We start from the raw sequence: 15388 nt of genomic DNA, 5'->3' as shown, positions 1-15388 counted from the left end.
GCACAATGGGCAGTTAGGGGATTGATATATTCCAATTCTATTGCAGGTGTTTGGCCAAACAGTCATGGCCTGTTGCCAATCTAAATGCAGCTACAGACGATTTTCGTGGTAAATCAGGAATTAACTGTGGATTATGATGCAGAGAGTTCCATTTTTTCCCTTGAGATTGTGTTATCAAATTTTGTTTGTTGAAGTCTAAGTATGTAGATTTAATAAATCTTTTCACAGAGTAATACGTAGATTTAGTAACAGATCTGTAAGTAGCAGTGCTGCCCTTTGTTGCTAATGCATCCGCAGTCTCGTTTCCCAGGATTCCACAAAATAGGATGTCATTATATATTTTCGATAACAATTACTTCAACATAACAGTCTGGAAAATGTTACGCATCACTTTCTTCACATCTGTCCTCACATATTGGACAGACCACAGTTTTACTGCAAAAATGTTCAATTTTGAATATTTTTTAACATTTGCAAATCAGCAAATAGTATTTTCTACAATAAACGAGGAAAAATGAGATGTCAATACATATTTTTGATAACAATTACACCAACATAACAGTCTGGAAAATGTTATGTATCACTTTCTTCACACCTGTCCTCACATATTGAGCATATCACAGTCTTACTGCAAAAATGTTTAATTTTGAATATTTTTTAACGTTTATAATCAGCAAATAGTATATACTATAAGAAAAGAGAAAAATTGAAAGGTCATTGTACATTTTCGAACAATTACTTCAACAAGAGGAGATATTTTTTTGTCCACCTTGACATATTTTCGTATTTTAGTAAAACTACCAGTGAAAACGAATAAACCATAACACAATAACATAGAAGGATTCATAACTGACAGTAAATAATATTTTCATATTTTTAAATATTAGCTAAATAATAAACTGCATCAGTTATCCGTCTTAATACTTCTCTATTCTTTCGAACCAATTCGTTATGCCTGCAGATGTCACTTCTGTAACAGTAACAGATCAACTCGCTGTTTTCCAAAAATCTTCAACTGTAGAAAACAACGGACATGAGTTTGCGACTTAGAATGCTTTTGCTGAGCACTAAACAAATGTTTTACATCTGCAAAACCTTGTTTACTCCAAACTTCGGTTTTGTTGGAAAACAAAAATCTGCTTGAAGTTTTTCATCCAGTCAATCGCTCCACCTTATCATATTAGCAAATATAAAAATGCCTAGTATTTTGCTCGTTTTTGCTTTTGTAATGAGTTTCTAAATTGAATAATACTGGAACAGGTCGATCTTTTCTCACTATACCTAATTTCTCGTGAAGCAGACAAGACGACGAAAATGGTTTTCCTAGCAGTTTCCTTATACAGTAGAACCCCGATTATCCATCACCCTATTAACCGATTGTCGGATTATCCAACTGTCTTCCTCTTGCTTCTTTTTTCTACAGAAATATATGAAGTTCTGTACATTATATTAGCATGTTTTTTTTCGAGAGAGGATTATTACAAGACCTCGCCCTTACACAGTCTGGTCTACTGTTCAAGTTGAAGTACTGTACAACTTCAATAGAAAATTTCTTCCACAGGTATCAAAAGAAATCGTATTGTACTAAGTATCAAAAAGTGCAAATAGAGTGATTTGGGGAACGAGAAACTGTGGCACATCTCAGAATACGAGAGTGGAATCAAAACTGTATGCAATTTAATAAAAATCAAGGATAACGTGTATAAAGTACCAGTACGTAAATCTACAACATGAAACGTCCACTCTTCCTATCTTCCGACAGCCATTATAAGGAGTTTCCTTGCAACTTAACAACCATACTTAAATCAGTGAAGTTCTGATCCACCACCTAGTGTATTCAATACAAGACCATAGAGGAGCTTACGAGCGTGTAAGCATATTCACTAAATTTACGAAAATCTTTTATGGTTTGGATTATCCGATTTTTTCGATTAACCGTTCAGCCCACACCCTTCATTAACATGGATAATAGAGGTTCTACAGTAGTAATGTTTTCTGTCAAAGCACTGCTTACACTTTAATACTATCTTATTACAGAAGTGTTGCATAATTAAACACCATGTTGTCAACTTTTCACCTTATAACAGTTTTGAAGCAGAACACCCTTGTTGCATAGTGCACATACAAACTTTCTGCAACTGCCAGTGCATACAGCTAAGAATAACACAGTTTGAACTACTTATGCAACCATCACGGTGTTCTGCAAGATGAAAGAACAGTTTGTAGTATTGTTGTAGGAGGTATCAGAGCGTTCTTGCTAAGGAGCAGAGTATCATATTTTCTATTTTCTGTTAGCAGCCTGGTTGCTAACATACACTTACCACTAATTTGGATGATATTAATACAGAGCAGGCTGCACACGTATGTATTCAAATGTTTAAACTAAAAGAATAAAAGTAAGTAAAGTATCCTTTGGACAGGGATGCGCAATATATCTTTCAGACCGCAGTACTAGGGCTGTCAGAGCCCTTCCCCTTTTAAATTCAATTCAGTTCAAAATCCTTTGGACTGGGTGTGTGTTGCATACAAGCACACATGGAATGTATGCCCTCGCCATTTTTTCGTTATACAAAGAAATTATTCCTCTATATCCACTCTATAATGACACTAAAAATGTCAAGCTCTTTATGTGAGTCTTCGAGGATTCATGCTTCATTATTCCATTCATCAATTGGTTTATATTCACTATGCCCGATTTTGTCCACAGGTCTCCTATGCGAAGCAATACAATGATACAGTGTTGTTAAATAACTGACTAAAAAGAATAAGAGATAGAAGTTCATATTTATACAAACGAGTAGGTGGAAAGTCAAAACATTTGTATCGGGGATTCTGGAAACATGCATTTTCATGAAAATCTAGAAATTTATTTTTTGCATCATCACAATATTTTCTCTATAATAGCTCCTAATGTAATGAAGTAAAACTGGAAAAAGAGTAATTTGTTTGGACTAATGTACTTTAATATGGTATTCTGTACTGATAGAAATATAAAAAAAAATTGTGTTCTTCAACAAAATTTTATGTTTCTTTCAAAATAGTTTTCTTTTAAGTAAAGCATTGTCAGTAAAATATCAGCCACATTCATATCTTGTATCCTTGTGTACATACTGTAGTTACTTGTTGATACTTTAATAATCTCAGCACATACATAGTAATACTGTTTGCTTGTTGACTCTAGGCATTCCTCCCAACTGCACAGAACTAAACCTCTGCCATAGTATGCCATGCAATAATGGAGGCACCTGCATTCTTATGGGGGACCGTTACAACTGTTCTTGTCCACTAGGGTTCACAGGTGAGTGAGAAGTGGCCTTTGCTTTCCTTTATCTTCTCTTTTATATTGTTTTAAGTATGTAGAGCATGGCTGGGCACCGGGAGCAAATCCAAACTCTAAATGGGGACGCTTAATATTCATCCATCACGGCATCAACGCTGCGCGGTGTTCGACGGGGAAGAAAGGGGTTGAAGAGAAGTCATATGGCTCCCCGTGAGAGAGTAGAATTCACTCTTGGTGCCCAGCCCTGATGTAGAGAAATTTGTTTCACCATCTCTTGCGAAGGAAGATTATTGTGTGAGTGAACTATTTCACTACCGACTCAATACAAGATAGAATGAAACCAGTTTTAAATTAAGAGTAATCATATAATCAAAAGGAAACCATTCGACACAGGCAAGTAAGAGAAGCGACAGAAAATTGTAAAAAGTATCAAAGTAAAGCAGTGGGCAATTCATTATGAGGTTTCATTCTTTCGAAATAGTTTAGATGTGGGAAAGTATTTTTTTAGACATTTTTAAGGCAGGTACCTGAAAGGCTTTGGATATGGTAGGAAACTCCATTTTTAGGGAGGGATTGGGTAATTGAAATATTAAAAGTGACTAGTACTTATGATTGGGTCTCTTTTAAGTTCTTATCGATGAATTAGTAGTTACCATGCTTATCATTGGAGCTGAAGATTTTGGGTTTGAACGTGTGTGATGAGTTTTCAGGAAGTGAGACGAATCTGTAGCATGGCTTCCTTCTGAAGGAAGTTCAAACCAAACATTCCTTATAATAGATTTATTAGCCTACTCGTAGAACAACCCTGACCCGAACACAAAATTACTGGCTAGCTGCTATTTTCATTGCAGCATTAAGTTTTCTGCTTTGCAGATAGTTGTCACTGCAAGTCAGCCCATGGGACTGTAGACTATTGTGACGGACAAGTCAGGGAAAAAAATGGGATGCAGTAAAGTGTCAGTAGTGGTAGCTTTGGAGGAATCTAAGAGTAAACTAGTATTATAAATTATTTAGATTTTTGTCCCATTAGCATTATGTTTTGAAAAAACTTTTTAGTTTTACTTAAACACAGTAATTCAGCAATGGATAAATTATCTTTTATCTATCTAGTATATAATTTTTAGCTCCCCATACATTCTGAAACATGTTTATTCATACAAGAAATGTTACTTGACAGGGCTGGTGTGTCTGGATGATATGTTATTGTAAGTTGGCAATCTTTGTGTCTTCTAGCGCTGTGTAGCATGCTTCTACTGATGCTATCAGCAGTATAGACAAATAAATAGTAGCAATAACTCAGTGTGTGCATGCTTATTTGTTCTTAGGCTTGGTGTTGCGGTAACATGTGTCTGTCACTCTGTAATTTTTTTAGCATAATATTATACCATTTTTTTGTAGTATAATTAATTATAAATCTTAAGACAGTGAGACAAGGAGACACAAGGTTCGTGGGTAACAGTAACATTTGACTTTGTGCACGACACAAGGGAGTAATTCACTATGATAGTGGGCTTACAATGCTTTGGAGATTGGTTGGAACAGTGACCCTCTATGATTCCCAAAATAGTGAAGAAACATTGGTTGATGTGGATAAAAGTGAGATGAAATTATTGAGATTGATGTTTTGATCTGGCAGAGATTAAAGTCGCCTGTAAGATGCATCTTGCAATGTAAGTGAATAAAATCATTGTCTCTATAGCAAGAAATGTAACTAAATCCAGCCTAATTAAAATAGAACGTGATCTTAACACAACTTCGAAAAAGAATATGCTCTAGAGATTTTAGCCATTCTAGATTTTTTGGTTTTAATTAATTTTGCATAAACTTCAGTTTAGTCTTACTGTCTTTTAGGTCCCTTCCAGTTTTATTTCACACTCTTTAATCTACCACCTTTCAATTGTAATTAGATTCGCCATTGAATTTTATGCAGTCATAAATAGTTTGAATATGGCATCTAACTTTTCATCAGAAATAGAATATTATCACTGCCTGAATGCTATTTATGTATATTTAGAGAATAGGAATAAATTAAATCATAGCTTATCTTACTCTTCTTTACAAAAAAAAAAATACTATCACATAGCAATGGTTTAACAAATTACATGTAATAAAATTACATTTTAATTAACTATAGTTTATTTAACACCGCTCGCAACTGCCGAGGTTATATCAGTGTCGCCAGTGTGCTAAAATTTTGTCCCGCAAGAGTTCTTTTACATGCCAGTGAATTACTGACATGAGCCTGTCGCATTTAAGCACATTTAAATGCCATCGACCTGGGCCGGGATCAAACCCGCAACCTCGAGCACAGAAGATGTAATGAAATACCAAATAGTTTTATAAATGTTGATTTTTTATTAAAGCTACAATTATACAATTTTGAGCGCGAATCAGAATGCATGAAATCCCGATGTAGATTGGGCATCCAAAAATGAAGAAGTGACTCATTACATTCTCTAAGTGCAAGAGCCACAGGTAGTCCATTCATTGTAACAGCTACAGATATTGGCAGCTATCAAGACTTCCATCACAGTGGCCCACGCACAGCACGAGGAGAGGGAGTATTGTTTCTGCAACGTTAATCTTCAACTTAGTCCATGGTCTGTCAACGAGAGGAATATGGCGAAATTCGTACACTCTCAATTGACTGGGAAAGGGAAAAGCCTACTCCTACCAACAATTCCATGAGAGGTACAATGCAACAAAGTTAGCTCTGTCTGTACTTACAATTGAATGGATCACCAAGTGATAATGGATTTTCACAACAATTGTTCCCCCATACATCGCATTTGAAATAAGAAACCTCTCTATAAATTTCCACATTCAGAAAGGGTCTAGTTTTTTAAATACGGTTTTTTAAAATTCTTCAATTCAGAGCTATAACAGCTAATGCAAATAGTGTTGTGTGCTAGACATATCAGGCAATAAATCTCATCTAACTGCATACCGTATTGTCAAAATCTCCTTAAATAATTTAGGTTATGAAAATTACATATCAGATATATGTGTGTGTGTGTGTCTAATGCCTACCCACTTAAGTTGCATGATTCGGGTTCCGCATACTGCGGATAGATGGCAGGACTGTGACCCATTTTCAAGTTGCACACCACTTCGGCGGGCCACATTATGCATGATGTGTATTTATGAAGAAGTATGTCGTGTACTAGAGTGAGTGTATGTGTAAGTGTAGTGTAGGGAAGGGTGAGGATGATGATGATGATGATGATGAAGAGAGAAGGGAAAATCCGTAGCCTACTCCTGTCAAATAGCACCAAAGGGGCTGCAAGACTTTACGTCCCCATGCAATGGAGAATCATTATCAACAGTGACATAGCCTTCTCTTCATATGCACTGTGGGGAGCAGGCTGCCTGGCATTTGCTCAACCACTGCCACTGTCTAGCAGCCAACGAATAAACTGATACTTATCGCTGGAATGCTCTGTATGTACCGAATATACTTGCCTCGTATGCAGTGACAGTGTTAGCATTATCACGAAGCCAGTTTTAAATAAAAGAACTGCAATGGAAACAAATAGTTCTACTTAATGTAATGGTAATACAGTAGAGGTCTTACACAAACGGCTTTGCCCATCCCTTATGCTGTCATTTGGTTGAATATTAAACAAAGTGCATGGCAATTTGGGGAACCTCTATACGTATACAAAATATAACAATTTTTAAGTTCATGAATAGTTTCAATCCACTGTCATTTAGATACCCATGTCACCAAGTGGTAGAGAGTTTTAAGAGAAAAAAATATAACGTTGTTTTAAAGCTAGGAATACCAAAATGTGAGGGAAACTAGAGATACAATTATTTTGTACATATTTGATAGTGTAATACCGTATTTTCATTCTTTAGAGTACTAAAATATATTTTGTTCCATTAGGTATTCTTGAACCAAAGCCCAAAAATCATAATATTATTAAGTTAAGGATTAGACGTAAATCTATTTTTAGAAAGTAAGAAACCCAAATTTTACCCTACAATAAAAGCGTGAAGCACAATAATATTGTAAGTTTAATACTAGGTAAAAAAAAAAAAAATAGACTCCCTAAATCATAAACTTGAAAATTGTACTTAAACACAAAGCCTGTAATTTGAACATTTTAAAATGAAAATCCAGGAAAATTATTATGAATAGTCTGAACTTGCTCAAATTACTTACAAGCCATTTGTAACGTGTCTCATCCATTTTCCAAGCAAACTGAATAGTAAGCTTCTCCAAACTTTCAAGAACTTTCCAAACAAATCTCCTATTACACTATATTTGGTAGAAATCGAATCACCGATATTCCGCATATACAGATTTTCTCCACTGTCTTCAGAACTTAACTAAGCTGTCGAAAACATCTGAATATGAGGCTCAAATTCATATCCAGAACTTTGAGTCTCTGTATATAACTTGGTAGCTGTCAATAATGCGGCTAGGTTTTTTATGCAGTGGATTTTTAAAGTCTATAGTGTATTCTATGGTAATACTGCCATACTGACTGTTTAAATTTAAAAATTTAAATTACAGTTTATTTAACGATGCTCGCAACTGCAGGGTTATATCAACGTCGCCGATGTGTCGGAATTTTGTCCTACAGGAGTTCTTTCACATGCCAGTAAATCTACTGACATGAGCCTTTCGCATTTAAGCACATTTAAATGTCATCGACCTGGGCCTAGATCAAACCCGCAACCTCGAGCACAGAAGGGCAGCGCTATACCGACTATGCTACCGAGACCGACTGGCTGTTCATAATGTAATCTATCAAGGTAGTATTATCATGACCAACCAGAATGTGAGATTGAAGGTAATATTACAATGGCTTGAAGGCGCAGAAAGTGTTAAAATTAAATTTCTATTTTACGTAAAGCTATGTCTGCAACCACATTATTTCAGTGTCAGAATCCCTTTGTGTTCATGTATGAAACTTCAAAACATGTTCACAACCATTCCATAACCACTGCAGTTGAAAGAAACCAACCGACTTTCTCTTCTTCCTTCTCAATGTTCTGTCTTTGCTATGCGCAGTTGCAAGAAATCGACCTTCTGTTCTATCTTCTTAAAGTTCTGATTGCTATATCAAGTGGAGCAATTATTTTCCACAGATGGGATTGTGAAGGAAATTTGCTGTCTTTGAGATAGCTATCTGCATAAGTTTGATGACTAACTAATGCTTTCTGCATTTTAAAATTGTATATTCGAATTGAATGTTGAACATTCTCGGAGAAATTGCGTGCTTGTAGAAGTGATGAGTTGTTGTAAGTGGAAGCTGGCTGCATGCATGAATAGTAGCTGAATGGTGCATGTGTTGCTAGGTGTGCACTGCGAGCGTACTGCATCACTAGATTGGTGCATTGCCACTCCGTGTAGGAACGGGGGCACCTGCATGGGCGAGAGTTGTGAATGTCCCCCGCACTTTACAGGCCGCTTGTGTGAGGTGAATATCCAGTGTTCTGCGAACCCCTGTCAGCACTCGTCCAAGTGTCAAGATAATATTGTGAGTATATTCAAGTGCATGCAATAATTTTATTTACTGTAACTATTTATCACGTAATGAGAAATTCAACAACACAAAAATTAACAAACTATTAAATAATTAATAAATTAGCAAAACAGAATAAACATTCGTGAATCTGAAAATTATTGAGCAATGAAATTAATAAATTAGCAAATTATTGAACAGCTCACTAATTAGGAAACAACTGAACATTTCAACAAGCTAAACAGTAATTTATAATTAGTAAACTCTTGAAAAATTTATAAATTACCAAACTACTCACTCAGTACAGTACATTCATAATAAATGTAACAATGCTGTTAGCGAACTCTTGAACAAAGCATAAAATTTCCAACTAATGAATAATTCAAAGAATAGTAAATGTTTTGACAGTGCATAATTTGGCACTGTTTGAATAATCCATACATAATAAACAATTAAATAATCAAACAAGTAAGCATTTCGTAAATTGGCAAACTGTATAACAGTCCATAAATTAAGAAACAATTTTTTTTTTGTACGAAGGAGGGGGTCTGAAGGCTAGCACCACAGCCTCGAACAGATTTATTGTGCCATATCACTCCTTTATGTTTGAATAGTTGCTGAATACAGTACGATTATTTAGTCCTGACAGTCACCGACAATGTGCGCCTGTGTCAGGTGGGTCCATTAAGTTACGCCAAGGGGTGTTCGGGCTAGTCGGTTACTTGCATTCAGAGCGATCAGATGTCACGCGTGCAGTAGAGTAGTGTGTTTCCAGTACAATTAAGCTGTACTGCATTTCTTTACTGACCGCTTGCTCTTATCTCTACTCCATAGCTTTCCCCACTACTCCTATTACTTCCCCTCTTTCGCGTCGGCGAGCTGTCAGGATTAAATAATTGGTCTATACGAATGGCCATGTTCTTTGTAGATGTCGTGACCAGTGAGCTCTATACTAAACTGGAGATACCACCACAATGCTCTTTCATGTCTGAAAGTGTGACTGTAGAATCGCAGCATTACCATGTTGGAGAGGATATTGCTCTCTCTTTCTAACTAATGTGTATCGATCAGTCTTTTATGAGATTCATGTTTTATGTGCTCAATAAAAACAATAAAAATGGTGGAAAGTTGTGTGACATTTGGTTGTTCAGAACAACAAAAAATGGGAAGTTGTATCCAGTTTCATAGGTAAATTTATTCTGCTTTTGTTACGAGAAAAAAAAACAAGTAAAACATAGCGTTACTGTAGAGCTAGGCTAATCATCATTTCTTTAATTAATCTTGACCATTAAAATCATTACTGTACATCTTTTAATTTTTAAGAGGTTTCTGCATTCTCGCCCTGAAATCCTAAAACAACAACACAAAGAAAAAATTGGTTATCTTCCAAACACAGTTGCATGTAGCAGACATTCCACAAATGAATGTGTCAAGTTTGACTCAGAGCGCAACTAAAATTACTCAAACCAGAAACAATTCCATCAATATTTAGGTGCCCAGCACATTTGCAAAAGAAATTTTCAGTAAGTAGGAAACTAGTATATTACTTTCCATTGACTGTTCTAGTGTGTTTCATTGTGCTGCTTCTATTAATTATTATTATTATTATTATTATTATTATTATTATTATTATTATTATTATTATTATTATTATTATTTTTGTGTTTGTTTCTATTACTTCTCCTGTATGTAGGTTTCATTTCTTATATGCTTTGTGTTATTATTTTAGTACCGTATACTATGCATTGTGCCTGCCCATTATTTTTACCAACTACCTTTTCAAGATATTACAGTAGTTCTCGTTAGCTTTTTTTTTTAATTATGATATGTTGTATTTTATGTATTTTGAGGTCGATGTTCTGTAGTCGAACTCAGTAAACTTATTATAAGTCTTTATAATTAAGTTTTTTGTACCATCAGGTCTTATTAGTTTTGCTAAGGGGAATATTTAACTAGTAACATATATTGATCTGACAATTAATTGTAGGACCTATTTCACTTTCTGAAATGTTTATCCTTTCTTTTTAGTCATTTTCTCTTTCCAGGTTTTATATCTGTGTAGACTTTAAGGATTCCATGCCATTGGCAAACCGATGGGGAGATTTTAGGTTTAACTCTTTCTTTAGTAGTTTTCATCACATGCAACTTCAATCTCTGATATCCGTGATGTTCAAGTAATAATATTATTCTTTATAATTCCTGTTAATAAAACATAAGAGTGAAACGTAGTAGGAAAACAATGTCATATTAAGACGTTTTAAGGTCTTGTTTGGGATTGAAATGCATTGAGAGATATATACTTTCATAATTACGCACAAAAATCTGATCGAAAACCTTGCTTCTGAAAATAAATCCTGCATATACCACTGCTTTTTGCCATATATTTTTAATTTAAGACTGTCGTGTAGGCCTAAACATTATGCCAGGCTTTCTCTGAGGACAACATAATATGATGCTAGACAAATTAATGACAAAGTTTGCCAGGATTCGAACTCGGGATCACTAGGTTTCGTAGACACTACTTCATTAGAAATCATGTTATTTTTCAGCATAAGTCTACCAGTATTTAATATTATTTTTGTACTTTCATTTACTCCAATGCTGATAAGTTAGTTTAAAATATATATTGTTCATTGAAATAACATAGAAAACGTTAATACTGTAGTTTGAAATTTTGCAAATAATTTCAAAGATTTTGACGAGCTGATATTGTGTACAATAGCATTTACTGTAAGAGAGACAAGGGACACACTTTGCTACAAAGAGATAGCAATATGCTCCAGTGCCCAGCACTCTGCATCACACCTTCATAGCATTGAGTAGTGTCTGCAGTTTAGTATAGAGCTCACAGGGCGTGACTCAGTTATGTGGTGCTATCTGTCAATTTAGTCATATAGGCTCGAAGTCCGATGAAGTCCCACTAGAGTATCCTCCTTCTCCTCCCTCCCCCTCACTATGAGAGCATACCCTACCTCTTCAAATTGATACCATCTGTACACGAGTCACAATCCCGCCACATAGTTTTGAGTAAATACTATTGAAATTATTATTATTATTATTATTATTATTATTATTATTATTATTATTATTATTATTATTATTATTATTATTATTATTATTGAGATGGAGAGAGTGACAGTGAAATTATTGGAGGAAATGGGCGAATCTGGAGGAAAAAACCTCAAAGACTTTGGCTTTGTCAAACACAAATATGACTCTGCCATCACCGGTATTTGAACCAGATCCACAGTTATCGTAAGTCAGTGCTCTGCCAACTGCTGAATAATCATAAATTAGTAGCTAGGCAAATAAACAGTTCTTAAATATTAATAAATAAATAATTTATTGAACATTCCATTAAACAAACACTTGAACAATTAAATATTAGCATTGTGTTGAATAATTAATAAATTAACAAACTACAGAAGAATCCATAAATTAGCAAATTAGTGAGCAAGTCGTAAATGAACAAACTACCGTACTGAAGATTTCATAAGTTCATAAATTTAGAAAGCATCCACAATCCTTAAATAAACGAGCTAATGAACAGTTTATGTAAATTTGCAAACTTCAAAGAATCTATAAATTAGAATATTATTGAATAATTCATAGTTTAGTATGGTAAGATATTAAAAATACATAAATTAATAAGCAATTAAGTTGTCAAGTATTTAGTCAATAAATGAACATATTACTGAATATTCAGTAAATTAGCAAACCACTAACATTGCATCTCAATGAATGTGGCATAAATATTTTATGGTACCGGTTCATTATTATTTCCACACTTATGTCTTACATATGAAAGTAATAGGATGTATTCTTATTTAATGATAAAACACACATGTTAGGTCAATAATACAGTGTTCATTACTTTGATGAAATACATTAAAGGTAATATGTTACAATTGTATGAACACTAATAATTAGTGTTCATACAACTGTAACATATCACCTTTAATGTATTTTAATAGGATGTATTGTTTGTTACTATGATTGAGAAGTTCTATGTACCAAGCGCTCTAACCACTGAGTTACGCCGAAGTTGAATCCACAGCATGTAGAACCAAGCACCCAGGTTTAATCCCCAGCGCCGGAGTGAATTTTTCTCCTCTAATAACCATTGTTACCATAACAGATAAATTCTGTAGGATCAAAAATTAATCTTTACATAGATTTTTCGCCCAACAGTGCATATACTGTGGAATCCCAGTCACCAAGTCACTCAATTGAGTGCACTCCTTGTATAATGGCAGTTGACTTGATATAATATGTCAACATATAAGTCGAACATGGAGTAAGGTCGCAAAGGAAAAAACACTAGAGGAGAGGGATTTGATCTGGTGCTATGGATTGAACTTCGGCGTAGATCAGTGATTAGAGTGCTTGGTACCTAAAACCAAGGACCCAGGTTCGATCCCCAGCGCTGGAGCAAATTTTTCTCCTCTAATAACCATTGTTACCATAACAGATAAATTCTGTAGGACCAAAATTAATCTTTACGTAGATAATATACTTTGTCTATGTTATACATTTAACAGCTGCCATAAATCGCTTATTTTCATCATGTCAGACACTAAATTATATAGAAACAATAAAGTATTGATGGCAAACTTGGGTGGCAACACTGCTCGTAACTGCTGCAAAAGTTTCAACAAAACAAATAAAAAAATGCTGCAGCTACAACTATGAGAACCCTGTTCGCACGTTGCTACTTTAAAGCTGTGCACAGCATGAAAATTTTGCAAACTACTGTTTTCCAAGTTCCAATCTTGTTCACATGTTGTAATGTGCAAGTTGCACAGTATTTTATACTGCAGTGCTGCAAAAGTAGTGGTGTGTGACCATACCTTTACTGTACTGTGATACAGTACCTTTCATGGACAATTATTACCACCTAGATTAAACATGGTAAATGTTGAATTGTCGTCCCTGAAAATGCAAGAAAATTATTTAATAACTTGTGAAATTTTTAAAGAAAACTGTCCATACAAGAACAAAATACTGTTACACTTCCCCCCCCCCTTGTTCTTCTCACTTCAAAACTTTCTTCCCTGAAAAGGAACTAAATATGTTTCCTTCTAATTCATTTGTACAGGGCTTCTATTATAATATGTTCTGACTGCTGGTGCGATGTTTTGCTTCTCGACAGATGGGCATGTTGCAGCTGGTCGCACTCATACATTAACCCCACTATTTAAAATGTGTGTAATATCGTATCTTATATAAGATGCTGGAAATGTCGTCCTCTTTCGACTAAATAGGCATTGTATCGGGAAAACATATTCTTTATTGACAAGATTAAGTTCGGCCACTGTAATGTTTCTGATTTCATTTGTTCTACAGATATAAATGATATTTAACCTCACAATAATTTTTTTAACATGGTTATTTAACGACGCTGTATCAACTACGAGGTTATTCAGCGTCAATGGAATTGGTGATAGCGAGATAATATTTGGCGAGATGAGGCCGAGGATTCGCCATAGATTACCAGACATTTGCCTTATGGTTGGGGACAACCTCGGGGAAAAAACCCAACCTGGTAATCAGCCCAAGCAGGAATCGAACCCGCACCCGAACGCAACTCTGGTTTGGCAGGCAAGCGCCTTAGCCGACAGAGCTACGCTGGTGGCTCCACAATAATTAAAATCCTCAATTTAAGAACTATGAAGAGTAGACAAAGTGTGTGGTTTTTCACCAGTGGCTGAAGGATTAATCGATTCACAGCTCGTGTTCTTTTCAGATGAGGTGTGATTCCACCTGATTGGTCATGTAAACAATCAAAACACTCACTATTGGTGTTCTGAAAATCCACATCGCGTACAAGAAATCCCTCTTCATGATAGGAAAGTTGGAGTTTGATATGCTATTAGCACAAAATGAATAATCAATCTGATTTTTTATGAATAGAATACGAGTAGAGTACAGCTGGTTGTGACATGCCCAGTCGCCAAGAAGCAAAACACCACAGGGTTAATGACGAGTGTGGTCAGCTGTGACATGCCCAGCTGCTGAGAAGCAAAACACTGTACCAGCTGTCAGTATATATAATTAGAAGCCCTGTATTTATCTAATGTGACAAGGGGCATTAAAGCTTCTTAAACAATAGCGAAATGTAATTAGAGCTATTACTTTCTAATAAATTAGATTAGTACAAATTTAGATTAATTACATTCATAAATAAAAGGAATAACAACGTAGAAGGTGTCCCAGGAGAAATATAAAATATTTGAGGATAATATAGTTTAGGTTAAGTACATCAATTTAAACTTGTCCGAAGTAAATGATTTGAGGAGAAATTGACGGGAGAAATATTGACATATTATGTCAGATCTTTGCACACAGCACTGCCTGTACACTGCAATGCAGACTGTGTAAATTGCAACTTAACAATACCAATAGGCCTACTGTATTGTATTATTATTACCCTGTTCTAATACTGTGGAAAAATGTAACTGTACTACAATACTCTGGTGCTGCTCTGATAGTAATGGAATTTGTAAGCTTTCTGTATGTTTAGCCTATTGTATTTTGTGTCTGTGCTTATCCATCTGGTAAAAAGGAAAAAAACCAACCATACTCTTATCACAGGTGCTTCCTGGTCTTCAGTGTGAAGATCAACAGCCAC

General features: G+C 35.1%; 1 protein-coding gene across 5 annotated transcripts in view; it reads left to right on the top strand.

Annotated features, from left to right (window-relative positions):
- The window catches only part of crb (cell polarity complex component crumbs), a 390522-nt gene that overhangs the window by 272894 nt on the left and 102240 nt on the right, over positions 1 to 15388 (top strand). For 3 of the 5 annotated variants that reach the window (XM_069839830.1, XM_069839829.1, XM_069839827.1), the window contains 2 exons: positions 3182 to 3298; positions 8591 to 8772. In XM_069839830.1, the coding sequence (XP_069695931.1) occupies positions 3182 to 3298; positions 8591 to 8772 (299 nt within the window). The remainder of the gene's footprint in view (positions 1 to 3181; positions 3299 to 8590; positions 8773 to 15388) is intronic. The other 2 variants (XM_069839828.1, XM_069839831.1) reach the window with 2 other exon arrangements.

Source organism: Periplaneta americana, chromosome 11 (genome assembly GCF_040183065.1).
Source record: "Periplaneta americana isolate PAMFEO1 chromosome 11, P.americana_PAMFEO1_priV1, whole genome shotgun sequence".
NCBI lineage: Eukaryota > Metazoa > Arthropoda > Insecta > Blattodea > Blattidae > Periplaneta > Periplaneta americana.
This window is presented reverse-complemented; position numbering and strand designations above follow the sequence as displayed.